General features: G+C 59.6%; 1 protein-coding gene across 1 annotated transcript in view; it reads left to right on the top strand.

Annotated features, from left to right (window-relative positions):
• CDH4 (cadherin 4) overlaps positions 1–19,188 on the top strand; it is a 628,838-nt gene that overhangs the window by 592,948 nt on the left and 16,702 nt on the right. The window contains 4 exon segments of the mRNA XM_007956202.1: positions 2,932–3,069; positions 10,242–10,427; positions 16,336–16,589; positions 17,453–17,595. Coding sequence (XP_007954393.1) covers positions 2,932–3,069; positions 10,242–10,427; positions 16,336–16,589; positions 17,453–17,595 — 721 coding nt within the window.

Raw genomic sequence — 19,188 nt, 5'->3', positions numbered from 1 at the left:
GGCACAGTGCCTAAGGCACCTGACTGCTAACCAGAAGGCTGGCAGTTCAAACCCAGCAGCCACTCCTCGGAAGGAAGATGCCTTGGAAACCGAATGGGGGTCCCTTGGAGTCAGAATCACCTCGATGGCAGTGGGTTTGGTTTGCGGGGGTTTGGTACCATTGAGATGTCCCTGCAGCAGGAAGAGACTCTGACCCCGCCCCCGCCAACCACAGGGGCCAAAGTCAAGGGGATGCAGAAGGCAGGTCCCACTCCGCAGGCATGGACACTGAGTCCAGCCAGCACTAAAGCTGCCCCAGCTGCTGGGCACCCTGAGGCCCTGTCGACCCAGCCTTGCCCCCCTGGCCTCACGGCCCAGCGGGCCGCCTGCACCTCAGGGAGCCTGTTAAGCGCCTTTTCCCAGCCCTGCAGGGGCCCTGATTACAGCCCTCACAGCTCCTCTCTCCGTGTGATGAGTCGTGTTGGAGGGGCCCCCAGGTGGGCAGGAGCAGCTTCCTGCTCTCCTCAGACTCCCCTGACACCTGCCAGGGAAAGGACACACCCCCGGGCCGGGAGGCTTGGTGCCCCACCCCCAGCAGGCCACCAGACCTGGCCCCTGACTTGTGCTGACCCCAGGCAGCGGGATGAGCACTGGACTAAGCTTTCAGGGGCCTGGGCAGGAGAGGTGTGGCCACACCTTCCCCTCCACCCTGCTCTCCCTGACACCCCCAGCAGCAGTGCCACCTCTTCCTGGAAGCCTCCCTGGTGCCTCCACCCTCACTCCCAAAGACGTTTTGGGGCGCCTCAATGGGACCTGTTGAGGAGGCACTTGGCTTCTGCTCCTGTCACAGACCAGGAGTGACAGGTGTGTGCTCTGAGGGGTCAGAGAATAAGTAAGTATGTTAGGCCTGGAGAGATACTTGGCTTCTGTTGCCGCTGCTCAGCCCCTCCTTGTAGAGAAAGCAGCCACGGTGGTATGTAAGTGAGTGGGCGGGGCCTTGTGCCAATAAAGCTTTATTTACAAACCACAAAACAGTGAGCAGGTTTGGGCCCAGGGCCCTAGTTGGAGGACCTGTTGCAGATGCTCATGTTGTGTTGATACTCCCAGCTGTCCAGGGAAGAACATGCAGGCACTTTACTGAGCCTGAGAGTCCTCTGAGGACCCACTTGTCATTCCTGAGAACATCTGTCGTCACTGTGTTCATCTGACAGCATTCGGCTCACTTCACTGAGCCCCTCCTGTGTGCTGGGCAGCCCAGGGGGACCCAGCAGAGCTCCCAGGTCAGTGAGGAGCACAGACAGCCATCAGATGACGACACGGTGAACATTCCATCCAAGCTGTGTCCCGAGCTAAGGGGGACGAGTGGAGAGGGCTGAGCACACATAACGGAGACCCCGTGGGAAGGGGACTCTTGAGCAAAGACCCGAGAGCAAAGATGTTCCCTAGAACAGAGGGAGCAGCCTATGGCAGGCCCTGCGTTGGGCACACGGCCCGGGCAGGGCGGGAGGAGGCGGTGCCGAGGGCGCGGGGGCGCAGTGACCAGGCCACCCGCAGCCCCCTGGGCCACGTCAAGGGTTTGGGTGTGTACCAGCTTCTGCTTTGTGACCCAGCACCCTCTGGAAGTGCCGCCACGTATTTCAGCCACGGATCTGCAGACTGGCAACCTGGGCTGGCTCCCTGTGCCTCCGGCACGAGCAGCCGGCGGGGCCGGGGGGCTGGCTGGGCCGGAGGGAGTGCCGAGATGGGGGAGCAGAGAGATGGGGCACAGAGGGGGAGGGGTGCTGTTGCTGCTGTTGCTGTTTTAGGGGCCCCAGAGTGGGTGCTGACTCACGGTGACCCTCTGGGACAGAGCAGGACTGTCCTTAAACAAGCTGGGCACACCCTCTGTGGAACCTCTGAGTGCGTTTCACCATCAGCCTTTAGGTTATTGTTGTTGTTATGTGCCGTCGAGTCGGCCCCAACTCATAGTGACCCCTTCTTGGGTTTCCGAGGCAGTATCACTACGGAAGTAAATTGCCCAACCTTCCTTCTGAGGAGTGGCTGGTGGGTTTGAACCTCCAGCCTTCTGGTTAGCAGTCAAGTGCCTTAGGCACTATGCTACCAGAGCTCCTAACCATTAGGTTAGCAACTGAGAATTTAACCATTGCACCACCAGGGCTCCTTAACAGAGAGATGGAAAGAGAGTTTGGTGACCCATCTGCCGTTTGTAACTCCTGCGGGCGCCGGCTTACCCCAGGTGAACACCTTCCAGGAGGCGTGCCAGTGGGGCTGGTGCCTTCTCTCAGTGGAACAGGACTTAGGCCTGGCCGTTGGCACCGGGAGGGCATTTTCACAGCTCCCCAGTGGTGCCCGTGGGAGGCGGGCTGCGGCCCCCACAGACCGCTACCACCAGCTTACCCTCTCACCTGTCGCCCAGGGACCATCTGTGATACGTGAGTGAAAATGGGGTGCAAAAGGCCAGCCCTGGCTCAGGGAGGGCAGGCACGTGAGGACACGCAGTGCCCACAAAATGCCCTCTCCCATCGGGCCTGACTGCGGTCTAAAGCTCCCACCTGCCGCTGGATGCCCGTGGCCCCTCCAGACTCAGCTTCCCAAGCACGCAGCTGCCCCTAAGGGGGTGCGGATGAAATACCCGACACACGTCCAGTCCTCGGGGGTCAGCCCGCCCTCTGTCCAGGGGCCCTGTCTGGCCCTCTGGGCCCCAATTCTCCAGATCCCTATCTCAGCACCAAGTATGATACGTGCCCTTCAAAGCCACTGAGATGGGAACACAGTCACACGTGGGGACAAACGTTCCTCATGCAGGCGCCGAGCAGAGAGCCTGGGTCTGGCACACACAGCACAGGGGCCAGCCGTGACCAACTCCCCCGGGAAGCGTGTCTGACCACAGGTGTAGATGACCTGTAAGGCACCCATACTGACCCGCTATCCCTCCAACTCTTACCCTTCCAGAAAGTTCAGCAGTACACGGTCATCGTGCAGGCCACAGACATGGAAGGAAATCTGAACTACGGCCTCTCCAACACGGCAACAGCCATTATCACGGTGACAGACGTGAACGACAACCCGCCAGAGTTCACCACAAGCACGGTAAGTGCCCCCGGCATGTGCTGACACACAGCCCCGCAGGCCTGGGGCTCCCTGATGCAGGACACGCAGCCCCACGGGCCTGGGGTTCCCTGATGCTGGGCGTCCGGTCACCTCAGGCCTGGGGCTCCCTGATGCAGGACACGCAGCCCCACGGGCCTGGGGTTCCCTGATGCTGGATGTCCGGTCACTGCAGGCCTGGGGCTCATTGACGCTGGGTGTCCAGTCCTCATGGGCTAGCTGTCCTGCTCTCGGCCACTTTGTGGCAGGCACTGTAGCACAGACCTTGGGCAGCAGGCTGGTGGGTGCTGGAGGGGCTCCCCAGGAGGACCAGCGAGAGAGCCCCCAGCCACGCCTGCTACTGAGCAATGGCCACAGCAGGTGCCCAGGGCATGCTCTGACCTGCAGCCGGTCTGTGAGTGGAGGCAGAGGCTGGAGCTCTTTGGGAGGCGCTCTTTGGGAGGCGCTCTTTGGGAGGCGTGTGTGTGGTGTGTGCAAAGGGTACCTGCTCGGGGTGACTGGGTGGGGCTATGGCCTGGGTGGGGCTCCGGCCAGGGGCGGGTCTCTGGCCAGGGGCGGGTCTCTGGCTAGGGGTGGGACTCTGGTCTGGGTGGGGCTCTGGCTAGGGGTGTGGCTCTGGCCTGGGCGTGGGTCTTTCCAGGGGCGGTGCTCTGGCCGGGGGCGGGGCTTGGGTCTGGCCTGGGCCGGGCTCTGGCCTGGCGGGGTGCCTCGCGGGGGGGGGGGGGGGGGGGGCCGCTGGCCTGGGCGGGGCTCTGAGGGACAGGAAGAACTCAAAAGCCTGCCCCCGCCCCCGCCCGTGGCCGGCAGCAGGAGGGGAACCGTTCTTCCCTCCCTGTGGCCACACCAGGCTCATCGAGGACCTGGCTGACCAAGGTGTTCTGGTGGACACCATGCCTTCACGCCAGCGACTTACAGTCCACGTGCCCAGGCCAGCAGCTCGCAGAGACAGACCCTGTCACAAGCACGAGTCTCGGGGCAGAGCCAAGGGCTGGGCCCTGAGTCCTGCTGGGCCCGTTTCCTTTGGATCCGCTGGGCAGCCGTGTGGGGCGGGCTCCCCCATGACGTGTGCAGTGCCCAGCGGGCCCCACTCGGTGCCAGCCCACTGTCCCTGCGAGCCCCAGCCCTCTCTGCCCAGCACCCAGCGGCCTCCCCATGGACCCCCTCCCCGTGCCACATCCCGCGTCCATCTTCTCAGGCCTGGCAGGCTGTGGACCCGGCGGGGCTCACACGCTGGGGCAGTGAGGACCCAGAGTGCCGGCGTGGGACTAAGATGCTCAGACCCCCTGGACCCGAGGGTCTTCTTCCCTGCCACCTGGGCCTGGCCCCCTTCTTCCCGGAGCCCTCCGCCCCCTGCGCCCACCTCCTGTGAACAGGGACCTAAGGGCGGTCACAGTGGCAGCCCTCGGGGCTCCGGCCGCTTGCCCGGAGAGGCACAGCCGCGCGTGGGCACGGCCGGGACTCCAGCGGCGCCTTCCCCGGTGCGCGCGCAGCCTGCCCCCTGCGCCCCTCGCCGGGCCTGCTGCGAGCGTCCCCGCGCACCAGCTCGCGCCCGGGACAGCAGGCTGGCCTTGCAACAGCGCCCCCCTCGGCCGCGGTGCACAGCGACCCCTAGCGGGCGGCCCGCTCCGGCCCGCAGGTGGGGAGGGAGGGACCGCCTGCGTCCCGGCTCCGCTTTTCCCCAGCCCGGTCCCCTGATGGCCCGGCAGGTCCCCAGGGGACCAGTTCCGCCGCCGCCCTCCAAGAGCCCTGCCTGTGCCCGTCTGCGCAGGAAAAAAAAAAAGCCCAAACAAGCCCAAACCCATTTCCATCGAGTTGATTTCGGCTCCTAGCGACCTAGGACCGAGTAGACTGCCATCAGCCGTCGGGAAAACACCCTGAGGGGCCCGCAGAAATGGGCCCTGGGACAGCCTGAGGAGGAGGAAAGGTCAGGGAGGGACACACCCTGGCTGTGTGGAAGCTAGTGCCCCTGCGTCCTTGTGCTCCGGCTGACACCAGTCCCCGGGACAGGAAGTACTGGCAAGGTGTCCTTGTCCCCTGAGGCACCCTGGAGCTGCCCTGGACCTCGGCCAGGATTTGCGTTTGACCCAGAAGCTGGCACGGCTCGGTCTGGGTAGAACTGGGGGCTGCCAGCCCCAGGAATGCAGGGGAAGACAAGTGCCTCCGGGAGATGGTGGGGGACCGGGCAGGAGCAGCAACTGTGGTCCTGGGTCCCAATAACCCTTCCCTCCACCCCAGGCTCTGCCCCCTCCTCTCCCAGCCCCTCCCAGGTGCCCCCCTTGTACGCAAGCACTCGACCCCTCGACCCCTCGACCCAGGCTGACCACACTGGGCCGTGTGCACCCTCTGGGACAGCCGAGGCGGTCTGGTGGGGTTCACAAAGAGACCCTCTTGAGCTTCCTGAAGGGCCAGGGTGGCACGAGCTGTCCCAGCTGTCCCACCTCCGTCCAGCTAACCGCAGGTGGCCAGGCCCTGTGGACCGTCAGCAATGTCCTCTTCTCAGGAGAGGATCATGGCGGAGTGTCCGGCCACTCTGATGGCGCCTTGGACCCTAGTGTCCTCAGGGAAGGGTCTGGAAGATGCCTTGTCACAGCTGGGCGGGGCGGAGACGGGCACGGAGCTGTGTTCCAGGCAGGGGTCCTGCCGGGCCCAGCTTGGGGATTCTTTTCCCTGGGCCACATGGTGATATGGCCATCCCTAACACCCGGTCTTGGTGGAGCAAACTGTTAACACGCTTGTCTGCTCACCAAAAGCTAGAGGCTGGGGTCCACCCAGGCCTGGCAATGGTCTCAGAAAACACAACCACTGAACCCCCAGGAAGCACGGCTCTCGTCTGACACATGCTGGCTGCCGGGAGTCGGAATCGACTCCTAATGCCCAGGGCGCCCTACCACCAAGGTCCCCTCAGGATGGGTGACAGGCAGACAGGGATGCCGGACAAGATCTAATCAGCACTGCCGCCCCACAGCTGGCTATTTTTAGCAGCTTTAATCAAGAACAATCAGCGGAAGCTGAGAGATGCGGGGTGGGGTGCAGGAGCCAACTCCTGTTCTTAAATGTGAATTCAAAGTTCTTGCCCTCGGCCGGCTCTGGGCACGCTGCCTGCGCCCGTGTCCAGGCCGCCAGCCTGGGTCTCTCCCTGCACCCAGGCCTCCTACAACAGAGCACTGGGTCTGAGGGGCCCACAGGACCACCGGGAGGGTCCCCTGGGTCAGCAAGCCCAAGCACTGGCCTCTTCTGGTCCCCCAGCTGTGTGGCCTGGGGCTGAGAGCCACCGTGCCCCTCACTTGAGCACAAACACATGTCGCCCACGTCAGGTGGCAGCAGGAGCATCCACAATGCACGAGCTGACGCCTTGAATGACGTGAGCCACCCGTCCTGACTCATGACGAGCCCACATGAGGGCGGCAGGCGGCCTTTGGGCTTTGACAGCCCTGGGGCCTGTCCCAGCCTGGCGGGTAGCCACTGAGGGGCCAGCAGGGCCATGGAATGTCCAGAGCCGGTTTCTTCATCTGTTAAAAAGCAGCGGAGAGTCGTGGTGCTTTGGAGGGGGTGGGCAGTGGTGTTTGCTCTGCACCCGCCCGGCCCCCCCCCCACCTCCAGGTGCAGTGGGGCCCCAGGTCGGCTCCACTGAGTACGAGCCGGGGCCATTCTGCTCTGTGGCCCCAAGGTCTTGAGGTTCTCGGAAGTTCTGGCCCATGAAGCCCAGGGGACAAGGCGCTTTGGGAGCCACCTCCCCGGCTGGGAGGTGAGGCAGCTTCTAGGCAGTGGACAGAGGGCTAGCCTTGGCCCCTTGCTGGGGCACAGGGCCGGCCCACGGGGCTCCTCCCACACTACCCCTCCATCTGGAACCTGAGCCCACTCTGGACCATGCCTGCGACTCTCTGATCACCTCAGTTTTTCAGTTACGCCCCAAACCCCAGAGAGGAAGCAACTGCGATTCTACATGAGTTCCTGACGATAAAAACTTGGCCTGAGAAGACTCGGATGGACTGTGGGCACTCGGGGCGCTCTGTGCGGACCTCTCCAGCAATATTTAATTGGAGCTGGCTTTTCTGAGAGTCAAGTGGGCATAATGTCCCCTGCTCACATCACATCCCCCCACCAGCATGTCCACTGGCCCTGGGGCAGCGGTGCTGGTCTGGGGTACAGGGCGAGTGGACTCAGGCCCTGCCTCCGGGAGCACACGGGCAGGGGGTGCAGATAATCACACCCGGAAACATGCAGCCCCACCCAGCAAGACAGTACACAGAGGAGCAACGCCTGACCCCAGTGCCGGCGGCCATGGCTACTGGCCACCCACCACCCTCATCACTCGCTGTTTCCTCCCAGTCCCTGATCCTTGCCCTGCTGTCTCTGCCTCAGTTTCCTCGTCTGTAAGGTGGGGCGAACACCAGGGCCATCTCCCCCACATCAATCACTCAGCAGTGTACATGGCCCCCCGTAAAACCGCGTCGTGGTGGTGGCTGATCATCCCCCCGGCGGCCACTCCCCACCCGGCAGGACAAGCTGCTGGAGACCGTGGGCCCGCCGTGGGCACACCTTTCAGTGCCCGCACCCCTTCCGCCAAGGCTGTGAACCATCCTGGTCTTTGATGCAGGTATCTCGGAGCTGGGCGGTGAAGGCTGTGTTCTGGAATGGCGGCCCTTCCCCGCGTGCGCTGGGCTGGCACTGAGGAAGCCCGCCTTCGTCCGTCCCCCGTCCCCCGTCCCCACAGCACTGGGAGGTGGAGAAGCTCGGGGGCTCCGGCACGGGAGCCCTCACGCTCTGGACTCAGCCTTCTGAGCTGGAAAATGAGGAAGGAGAAGAAAGAGCCTCCACAGGCCTGGCTGGAGGAGCCACGGCTGCCGCGACGCTGGCCTCTGAGCGCGGAACCCAACACAGACCGGCCTAGCTCCGCTGGACCCGTTCCCACGGCCGTAGAGTGGATTCCGACCCTCAGCGCCCCGGCGGACGGCGTGGAAGTGCCCCGCAGACAGTGGCACTGCGCAAACCGAACAAAGACGCAGCTGCTGCCGTGTCCCTGGGGCCGAAGGGACAGTCCCTGGCCGCCCTGGTGGCCAGCAGGGCTCCGAACGCACCGGCAGGACCGAAGCCCTCCAGGCTGCTCTCCGAGCCAAACTAATCTCCACGAGGGGTGCGCCCATTCCCACTTGCTTCCCTCCAGATGAGGCCGCCAGGCACTGAGGGCAGCTCCTGGGAGGACGGGGAGGCTGTCACTCCAGCAAACCCCACCTGGCCGGCCACGCGGTCCTGGGGAGACGGGAGGGGAGCAGAAGGTGGTGAGGGTGGGTGGAGCTGGAGCCTGGCGGCTCTGCCTGGAGCCAGGACTGGACCCCGTGACACAGCTCAGCCGTGCAAAAGCCAAGCTCGGTCTCGAAGACGCCGAGGTCGTTCATCAGCACAGGACACAGTGAAAGGACACACCAGCGGCCATGAAGTCGGGGGCCGGGGAGCCAGAGTGCACCTCCTCCCCACACTGGGCATGGGGACCGCGCTGTCACCTCCGACACCGGGTTCAGGGTTGCCACCGGCTGCCGCCATGCTGACCCCCAAGGCCTGCCTGCTGTGTAAACCCCAGGTGTCTCACCACCTCCTCCTCAGGCCACTCTCTCTGGATCAAAGTCAGGCCAGGGTGTCTGAAGGCCCAGCTTAGAGGAGGCAGAGCAGTGAGTTTCTGACTTCCACCTTGGAGGGGAAGGAGGAAGGGGATTCAGAAGGTCCCAGACAGCCAGGAGCCTAACCTCTGTCCACAACCCTGACCTGCAGCTGGAACCAAAGGGAGCCCCTCGTCTCCCAGAAGCTGACGGGGTCCAAAGGGCAGACCCCGGCTACACACTGCACAGCGACTCTCAGCTGGTAGGAGGCGCTCAGCTCTCTGTCACCACCTCAACACACACACGATAGCTCTGCACACTTCACACCAGGCGATGGCACAGTGACCAGTTACAGGGGACAGTGAGGGCAGCCGTCACTGTGCCACGGCAGGAGGAAAGGATCCTGGCTGTGTGCTTTGTCATCTGCACGGCTGACCCCGAGCCCAAGCCACGTGACAGGGACCAGCAGGAAGGCAGGCCCCTCCATTGTTACTCCCATCATGCACCCGTGATTCTGTCCACTTGTATGTCTGTCTGTCTGTTCAGCAAAAATTACTGACTGGTCTCAAGGATTCCATTCCCCCAGCCTTCTGCACTTGTCCAGCTGCTGCATGTGGGAAAGCGTGGACTTAGGAGGGAGGCCAGGTGTGTATGCACACGTGTGTGTGTGTGTAAGCGGGACAAGCCTTGGTTTGGAGACAGGTGTGTGCAGGCACGGAAAGCCACGGCCCCTCAGTGCCCCCCTGCCTCACCACCAGCCCAGGATGGGCAGCCAACCCGAGTCCCCATGGTTAGGAACAGCTCGAGGAGGCAGCCCTCCAGGTGTTGACAGAGGCTCTCTCCTTATCTCTCCAGTGGGTTATTTTCTTCTGAATTTCATTTATTTTGTTGGTGGTGTTGAGAACACACAGCAAAACATACCAAGTCAGCAGTCTGCACATGCGAGTCAATGACATTCTTCAAGTCGTGTGAGCATCCTTCCCTCTGTGGCTGAGCTGTTCCTCCCGCATTAATGAACTCACTGCCCCCAGATCCAGCCTTTGGAGTGGCTGTTGTCAGTGTGATCTCAGAGAGACAGACCTGAAAAGAGCACGGTGCTCCAGGGAGACCTTGTTTACTAGTTAAACCAAACTATTGTTTGGCTTTTAAAATGGCTTTAGGATATTTTTGGTTTAAAGTTTAGAGATTGTGTCAGGGCAACATTATCCACCCTCAGGGGTCATCTAACCTTTATGGCTCCAGGAAGTCTGCAGTCCATGAGCATTTGAAATTTTGTTCTGCATTTCCCCCCTTTTGATCAGGATTCTCTGTGCAATCTTTGAGCAAAGTGGTCAGTAATGGTAGCCAGGCACCATCCAGTTCTTCTGGTTTCCTGGCAAAGGAGGCAGTTGTTCATGGAGGCAGTTAGCCACACATTCCACGTCCTCCTCCTCTTCCTCACTCTCCTTCCTCTGTTGCTCCAAGTAAATAGGGACCATTTATGCCTTGAGTGGCCACTTGCAAGCTTTTAAGACTCCAGCTGTGTGGGTTCTTAACATCCCCTTTTCTTACATCTTGCAGTATGCAGGGGAAGTCCCTGAAAACCGGGTGGAGACAGTGGTCGCCAACCTCACCGTGATGGACCGTGACCAGCCCCACTCGCCAAACTGGAATGCCGTGTACCGCATCATCAGTGGGGACCCCTCCGGGCACTTCAGCATCCGTACAGACCCCATCACCAACGAGGGCATGGTCACCGTGGTGAAGGTGGGTGCCAAGCATGCTGAATGCTGACGACTGGCAGGTCCCCTGAGAAAAACTCAACAGAAATGACACTCAGTGTAAAGTGCGGGCCACCCCTCAGAGTCAAGGGCAAAGGACGTGGTGGCTGAGCGCCTTCACAGGCACCCAGGAAGGCCTGGCCTGCCACCCACCAAAACAGCAACTGTCCCACTCCTCCCTGCTGACCGTATCGCCCCTGAATTTCTGAATTGACTTCCTCCTGATGAGCCATCCTTGCATTCCTGAGATAAACAGAGCGTAGGTGGGAAGCTTAGTAAAACCTGTGAAGCTGGAACGTGGGTGAGGTGGAAACCTGTCAGAGAAGGAACAGCCAACATTTCCCACTAAACCAGCAAAGCAAAGTGTCAGGACTCCACCCTGTCAAAGGCGGAAAATGCGTGGAACCCAGTAAACGCGGTCCCACTGCGCTCCACCTCTCCCAGCTTTCGCTGCTGTGTTTCTTGCAGGACGTTTTGCTCACATCCAAAGTCTGCCCCGTGTTTTCAGGAGGTCTTCAGTCTTGTGGCTCTCCCGTCTCATACTGTCATTACTTAGGTCTCAGTATCAGGTCATAGACGAGTCTTAAAAAATATTTTGGGGGGTGTTTCTTTATCCCGAGACAGGTTGTGTGAGGTTATAATTATCCATCGCTGCAGTGCTTGTTAAGGAGCTCTGATGGTGCAGTGGGTAAGACATTTGGCTGCTAACCAGAAGGTCAGAGGTCCAAATCCACCAACCGCTCCCCAGGAGGAAGATGAGGCAATCTACTTCTGTAGAGATTTACAGCCTCAGAAACCAGATGGGGGGGCGCTATGAGTCAGAATTACCTCGATGGCAGTGGGTTTGGTTTTGCAATGCTTGTTGGAACTGTTAAACCCTCTGGGCCTGGTGGTTATGGGCTTTGCTTTTGTTTTGGGGTGGCAAAGCTTTGTAACTACTGATTGAACTTTGTTAATGGTTTTAGTCAGTTATATTTTTCCAGAAATTGCCAACTTCACCTAAACTTTCAAACGCAGTTAAGCCTTAATGCAGTCCTCTAACCTAAGCCTTTTTCTGTGCTTACAACTCATACCCCTGGAGGCTGGGCCCGTAGAGACACAGTACAACCTACCGCCATTTATAACTGATGGGAAGCTGCAGTTCCTACGGTCCCGACCTGACTTCTAGTGGGACTAAGAGGAAAGGAGGAGAGAACATCGGGTGTTTGCAGAGAAAGGAAAAGTAACCAAAAGGCAAGCTGCAAGAAGGCCATGGAGCCGGCATCTTCGGACCTCCTCCGACCTCCCGAGGGGAGCAGAGTCACCACCCACAGCCCAAGGCTGATTTCTATGAGGCCAGACGTGTGCCACCCTTCAGCCTTTTTACCAATTCTGCATGAACTGTCCCTCTCGTGGCTCTCACTACTTCTCTGCTGGTTCAATAATTCGTTGCAATGTCCACCCAGAACTCACAGACAATACTCACGATTATGCGGTTTATTAGGGAAGTAACAGGTTACAATTCAGCTTCAGGAAAGTGCTCAGGGTACAGTTCTTCAATTAGGTCAGTCTCCCCTCTGCTGTGCCCTCAGGCACTCCTGCCTTTGGCCCTTAGTCTCTCGGCCTGGCCTCTGTCCTACTTGGGCAAGCGTGTTACGGGCATTCCTACTTCCGTAGTGATACTGCCTCGGAAACCCAAGGAGGGGTCGCTATGAGTCGGGGCTGACTCGACGGCACATAACAACAACAACAATAGGCACACCTAGGTGCGCCCCACGCCGCCAGCAAGCGTCCTGCCCAAAGCACACAGCCTTCTCACTCCACTGGCCGGAAAGACCTCTGCTCTGTCTCATGCCTCTTGGTTTCACTGCCAGGTCTCTCTGCCAGGGCGTCTCTCCACCAGGTGTCTCTCTCAGCCAAGGAGCTCCAGCGCAGAGATCTCGGGTCCAAGGACACACTCCACTTCACCTCCAACTCTTCTCTCTTGATGGCAGTGAGACCCCCTCTCTTTCTCTAGGAGGGTTCATTTTAAGCCTGGCAAAGTGACAAAACTAACCAATCCCAGCATCAGAGTTCTGCACATCTTATTTGCATGGTCCCACCCAGTAATCTGGTGGGAGTTACTAGAAAAGCCATACCACGTCATTCACTGTACCACATAAGCTTCAAGCTAGATGGGATGTGTCCAAGTGTAAGGAAAAAAACAACTTTGAGTTCTGTCATTTAGAAACTGCATTCTGCTGGTACCGAGAGCCTGACCCCAGAAGTTCAAACACCTGAGGGCTTTGTTCTCTCAAGTAAGACAGGCCCCATGGTGCACCAGCACCTGCACAGTCAAGGGACCTTGTTCCTGCGATGCTTGAGCCGTGCTGGGCAAAGGCTTTCATCCGTCGTTCACCTCGTGGCCCAACCCGGGGACGTGGCGTGCCGTCCCTCCTGTTCTCCAAGCAGAGCCGCCTGGTTTCAAGCATGAAGGAGTCTGATGTGTGGACAGAGGGTCCTGAGGGCCACATGGTCCTTCCTGAGGACTCATGCCCCAAGGGGAAGAACACTCCGTTCAGATTCTCCACCAAGAACATGCCTCTGGAAGGACAGGGTAGACACATGCTCTGTGGGGTCAGGTGCTGGCCAGGTGAGCTGCAGGCGGAGGTGATAGGGTTGATGATGGAGATGGCAGGCAGTGCTGACAGGGGTCAGGTGGGCACCTGAGACCACCGCCGACCTTCTGCCACTTTACAGCTTGGCAGAGGACTCCCTCATTAGGTCACCAGTCTGCACTCGCCACCCCTCGCCAACCAGTCAGCAACTCCTCCTCGCTCCCCCAGCCCTCTCCTGTGGAGGGCTCCAGGTCTGTGCAGCTAGTCCTCAGAACACATGTCCCTCTGGGAGGGCTCTGGGTCTGTCCAGTGACAGCAGCCTTCCAAAGTCTTTGTGAGCTGGCCCTTGGAACACGTGTCCCTCCTATAAGGACCCTGTGGTCACACTGAGCCCACCTGGATGACCCAAGGCCTTCTCCCATCTCGAGGCCCTTAATTTAATCATTTCTGCAAAGTCCCTTTTTCCCTATTGTGTCACATTCACAGGCTCCAGAGAGTGGACCTGGGCCTCTGGGGACCACTGCTCAGACTGCAGCAGTGGCAAAGGGAAAAGTGGCTTTGCGTTTTTCATTGCTCAGGGTCACTGAGAGCACGTGGGTATTTTTAAATTTAATGCGCTCTCATCAGCTGTAATCCTTACTGGTTCTGATGCTTGGATTGGCCCACCACAGCCAGTGGGGGCCTCGTCAGGCTCTTACCGTTTCCCGCCCACTGCTGTGAAAGCTTCCTTGCTTCCTTCCAACAAGACACCAGTTCCATCTTGTTCACGTCTTGCCTTACATCCAAACTGGTCAGGAATTCCTTAGTGAGGAATGGTAGTTAGAGACCACCATCTGGGCAAAGAGGTGCTCAGCGCCTCAGACTGGCCATGGCTTCTGGGTATCTTCAGTGGGCCGAGGTAGGAAATAAAATTTCAAACATACATTCACAAAGACTATTTCCAATTTATTTCACTGACCCAATTGTAGTGTGGTGATTCAGTTAAGATTAGAAGGTGTGATGACTTAAGTTGCCTTGGTTCTTTGGGAAAACACCCTGAGACACTTTCCCCTAAGCCCTAGCTTCCCATCCCAGAAGGTTTGTTACTTTTGTCCAGATTCAGTGATGTTGCCTGGGTAAGCTATGAATAACTTCTGGTTTGATGTGTGTGTCTGGCTCTGGGCTGCAGCCTGCCCTGTGATTGGAATGTACCTTGCAGGGATTGGTCAATACACTATGCAAATGAAGTGACTTAGACTATGCAAACAAAGCGGCTGTGGCTTAGTATGCAAATGAAGTGACTGTAGCCTACTGAGAGGGGATTTGGCAGTTTGTGCCGTACCCCCACCCGGCTGGGAGGGGCCAGGACTTGACATTGACGAGGAGTTGCGCATATAAGCACCCAGCCCCATGGAGGGTTTTCAGACAGAGAGAAGCATGGAGCAGCAGAAGAAAGAGAGAGAGAGACAGACAGACAGACAGACAGAGAGACAGACAGACAGAGAGAGAGACAGACAGACAGACAGACAGAGAAACAGAGAGAGAGGCCTCCTGAAAGAGCTGTAGCACAGGCCAGGGGTTGGAGCGTGAAGACAGCGGGAGGCTCGGAAGGAGCCCATCTGTGGCAGAGCTGATGACAATGAGCCCGGAAGGGCCCTGTGGCAGAGCTGGTGGTGACAGACAGCAGAACCAAGAGGAGGGTGTCCTCACGGGGCCAAGAGGAGGCCTGCCCAGCACTGAAGGGGGACCTCACCTACGTGCTTCCTGATCCTCATCCCGAGTTACACTTGGTTCCCTAAACCACTTAACTGGGAGTACAGTCTGTGAGTTCCGTGCGGCCACTGCACCAGATTATCAAACCCACAAAAGGAGGAGAGTGCACCATGGGAGGGACAGCTGGTGCCAGAATTGGTGAAAAAAAAAAAAAAGTTGGAGCATGGAGGTGTGTCCAACTCCACGTCATGGGAATCAGCTCTGGGCTGATCCTGGTCATCATGCCCCCAAAGTCAGACAGGTTCTGACGACCCTGCTCCTGCTGCCAACATTTCAAGAAGGTTTTTACTGAGCCACGTTGATTTTATTCTTGACTCTCGTTTCTCTTAGACTGAAAACCTTAGTGTCTAAAAACATTAACAGTAGTTGCTTACTTATTTCATAAATACACGTTAAAACTTGAAAAATAACAAAACCAAAATCACTACTAACAGCGAGTGATCCCAGTGAGCTTAAGTGTTTCTCAGCCACCATTCCCTAGACTGTGTCCTGCTGAAGGTGTGCCGTCTGAATGCTGTGCCCTGAAGCCCCCTGAGGTCACTCTTTTCTCTGGCAGTTATGCTGACAATGTGCTGTTAGTTCATTCACGTCCACCGGTTCCCAATGTTTGGTGTTCCTTTCTGTGTATCATTTCACTGTTGGGACCTACAGTGTAAGTTAAGATACCACACGACTCCAAGATCCGACAGAGGCCAAGTTGCCCTGACCAAACAGCCAAGTCCTGCCCCAGCTTTGCCCTTCATGCCACTCCCGCCCCTGCTGCGGGTCACCGTTGCCATTGGTTTGGTTTGTCCTTAGTGTTTCTTTATGCAAGTGTGAGCAACTGCTCGGACACCACAGCCCTCGCCCTGGGTCACACGAAAGGCAGCACAGCACACATCTGTCTCCTGGGGCTACCATGACAACAGCTGGGTGTCTTCAAACACCAGCAGTGTGTTCTCTCACAGTTCTGGAAGCTGCAAGTCCCAACTGAAGGTGCCCACGGGGCTGGCTCCGTCAGAGGCACGAGGGGCACCTGTTCTAGTCTCTCCACGTGCACTGGTTCCACTCTGGTCTCGGTCTCCATCTTCACACGGCCTCTCCCCCGTGTGTCTCAAGTCCCTGTCTTTCCCTTATAAGGATGCCTGTCTTTGGATTTGGGGTCCACTCCAATCCAGGGGGACCTCCTCTCAAAGTGCTAACTTAGTCACATGTGCAAAGACCCCAGATCTAAACAAGGTCACATTCACAGGTGGCAGAAGGGCACATCCTCTGGGGGGCACCATTCATCCCACTACGCCTGGCGACACACCCCTGGAGGGGCACAGTGGGGCACCTTCACCACGCGAGGCTTGAGGGAGCAGGGTGAGGGACCTGCACGGCCCCAGTCGGCAGGAGCTAGAGCCACAGGAGGGGCCACTGAGGAACTCAGCTCCCAAACCATGGCTGGGGCAGAGGGCAGGGACCACTGAGCCAACTTCTCTCTCCTCCCATTGGCCAACCCAGCAGGAAGGCTTGGGGGGCCGCTCCTCCATGCTCACTGAACAGTGGTGGCACCAGCTCACCCTCAGACTTCTCTCATTCCAGGCAGTCGATTATGAACTGAACAGAGCCTTCATGCTCACCGTGATGGTGGCCAACCAGGCACCACTGGCCAGCGGCATCCAGCTGTCCTTCCAGTCCACAGCAGGGGTCACCATCTCCGTCATGGACATCAACGAGGCTCCCTACTTCCCCGCCAACCACAAGCTGATCCGCCTGGAGGAGGGCGTGCCCACTGGCACTGTGCTGACCACCTTCTCCGCAGTGGACCCCGACCGCTTTATGCAGCAGGCCATGAGGTGGGTCCACAGGGCCTACAGGACCTCGAGCCCCCGCTCTCCAGAGAGGAGGGTCCTCAAGCCCAGAAAGGCCTGGAGTTCAGTCCTGGGGTAGGGGGCTGGGGGTCTCCGACCAGGACAGGAAGCAAAGGAACCACAGTGCCGGGGGCAGCCGGGGGCACCCACCCACCCAGTACCACGCAGCCAGCCCTCAACAAACGAAGGTCAAGGTCCCTGCTTCCCAAACAGGAGGCGGGGCCTTTCAGAAACGGTCAGTAGTGTCCAGCTGCCCCAGTTCTGATCCCTTTACCCTGGCAGGTCGCCTACCCTATCTGCCACTCAGTTCCCCATCAGCTGACTGGGGACACTCACAGGGGCCCGGTGAGGACGCCAAGTATGCCAGGGGCTCTCCAGGCCCCTCTGTGGGGACAGCAGGTCCCAGCCCTGAGGTGACACACAGGCAGATCTGCTCCACCTGCAGGTCCTCAGACCCTCCTCAGGACCCCCCAGGGTGGAGGAAGTTCCCCAGGGCCCTGGAGAGGCTGCCCCTGCAACTCCCTTCCAGTGCTCCCCTGCCCCGACAGTCGCTCACAGCCTGCCAGCTGCCCCTCACTCGACCTTGAGGGGGGGATAGTGGAGGGATGGCAGCCCCGCCCACAGATGACGGGTGCTGGCCTCTCAGACCTCCAGCACTTGGCTTGCCCTGCCGAAGGCTGGCTCCCCAGGAAGCAAACCCACACGGGTGGGGCAGCACCTGTGGAGGGGCCAGAGCCAGGCAGGACTGTCCCCAGTGTCGGCTGTGCTGATGACATGGAGGCTCCGGGCAGCTCCGTCCCCACGGCGCCAGCCAGGCTGCGGGACGGCCTCACCCCCTCTCCCCACAGGTACTCAAAGCTGTCGGACCCGGCCAACTGGCTGCGCATCAACACCACTAACGGGCAGGTCACCACAGCCGCCGTCCTGGACCGGGAGTCCGTCTACATCAAAAACAACGTCTACGAGGCCACCTTCCTGGCCGCCGACAACGGTGCGTCCCCAGCCGAGGGAGGCCGCAGGGCGGGGGGGGGGCACCGCGCGAGGCACCCCCGTTCACTCAGGGCCTGTCATTCCCGGCACCCTCCGAGTCACACACGTGGCTGGCCGGGCCCATTGTCCTTACTGGACACCATTCAGTGGCTGCCTTGTCACTCATCACTCATCAGCAGGGGCAGGAGGGCAGGAGGCAGGCCGAAAGGGAATCCCAGTCTGTCCTTGAGCCTGTGACCCCAACAGCTTGTCAGCTTCCCACTGTCACCTGCGGCAGCTGGATGAGGTCGTTTCCAAATGGATCCAGAACCGTCCTGGCCAAGGACTCGCCCGCTGCCACAGATGGAGGGAACCAGGCAGCCCTGCCCGTTCCCCCCAACCAGGAAGCCAGCCCTCAAGGCTCCGACCCAGATGCTGCTCCTTGTCCCCTCAGTCAGAGCAGGGGACAGGGCAGCCCAGAGGCCACCCGTGGGTTGGGGCTGGGCCCACACAGGTATAAGGGGGGATGGGCTGAACAGAGGTGACGCGGAGCAGAAAGAAGATCCCAGAGCACTTGGGGCCCCCCAAGAGATGTAGCCTGGGTCTCCAGGAGCTGGGCGCTTGGGCCCCTCTGAGCCTACCCCTCCCTGGGCAGGGCATCCGGAGCTGGGGTGTCCACAGCCTTCTTAACATGCTCCTCAGGGCCTGACATGCTTACAGGTCGCCACTGCAGAGGGGAGGCAGGAGGCCAGGCGGGTGGGAGGGGAGGTTCTGGAAACCACAGGGCAGTCCCATCGCCACCTACTGACTTGCCCTTTCCCTCCTCTGCAAAGTGGGGGTGACCATAGTGCCTCCCACACGGTGGGGGGTGCTGTGAGAGCCCTTGGGACAGGCCTGGTGTGGGATAAATGCTGGCGGTGTCTGCTCTGATCAGTGTGACCAGTGCCACTGCCACTGGGTGAGCACCACTGTGCCAGCCCTGGCCACCTGAGCAGAGCAAGTGAGATGTCTGACATCCAGAAGGCAGAGAGCGTCCGCTAGGACAGGCCTGCTGCACGCTGGAAACCAGCAGGAATGGCAACAAGAGCCCGACTTAGCTTCTCGCATAAAAGACGTCTGGAGACAGGTAGCCTGGGACCAGAATGGAGAACCCGGCCCCTGTGGCCAGCCACTGCCCTTGTCCACTGCGTGGTCCCGAGTGGCTGCTGGTGCTCCAGCCATCACAACCACACTCTGGCACAGAGGAGGAGGGGAAGGGAGCCCAGCTGCCCCATAAGGCCTTTCAGGGAGCTCCGTCCAAGGCTCCCACTCAGCTCGACAAGGCAGAACTTCACGCCACCACCTCCTGCTGCCGGGAGGCTGGGAAATGCAGCCTTCCACTGGGCAGTGACAGTCCCAGAGAAGATCTGGGCTCTGATACCGTCACTGAGGAAGAAGGGGAGAATGGGTATCAGGGTCCACTCAGCAGTGTCTGCCCCAGGGGACAGCTGGGAGACTAGAGGATTTCAGGGAGTAAGTGCTGGCATGGGTGGCAGCGACCAGGGCTTTCTCTGGGCCACCAGGAGCTGACCTAGGGACAAAGCCTGTGTGCCCGGAAGAACAAGCAGGAGGTATG

This window comes from Orycteropus afer, unplaced genomic scaffold (assembly GCF_000298275.1).
Source record: "Orycteropus afer afer isolate SDZICR_OR568_19922 unplaced genomic scaffold, OryAfe1.0 scaffold00582, whole genome shotgun sequence".
NCBI classification, from domain to species: Eukaryota; Metazoa; Chordata; class Mammalia; order Tubulidentata; family Orycteropodidae; genus Orycteropus; species Orycteropus afer.
This window is presented reverse-complemented; position numbering and strand designations above follow the sequence as displayed.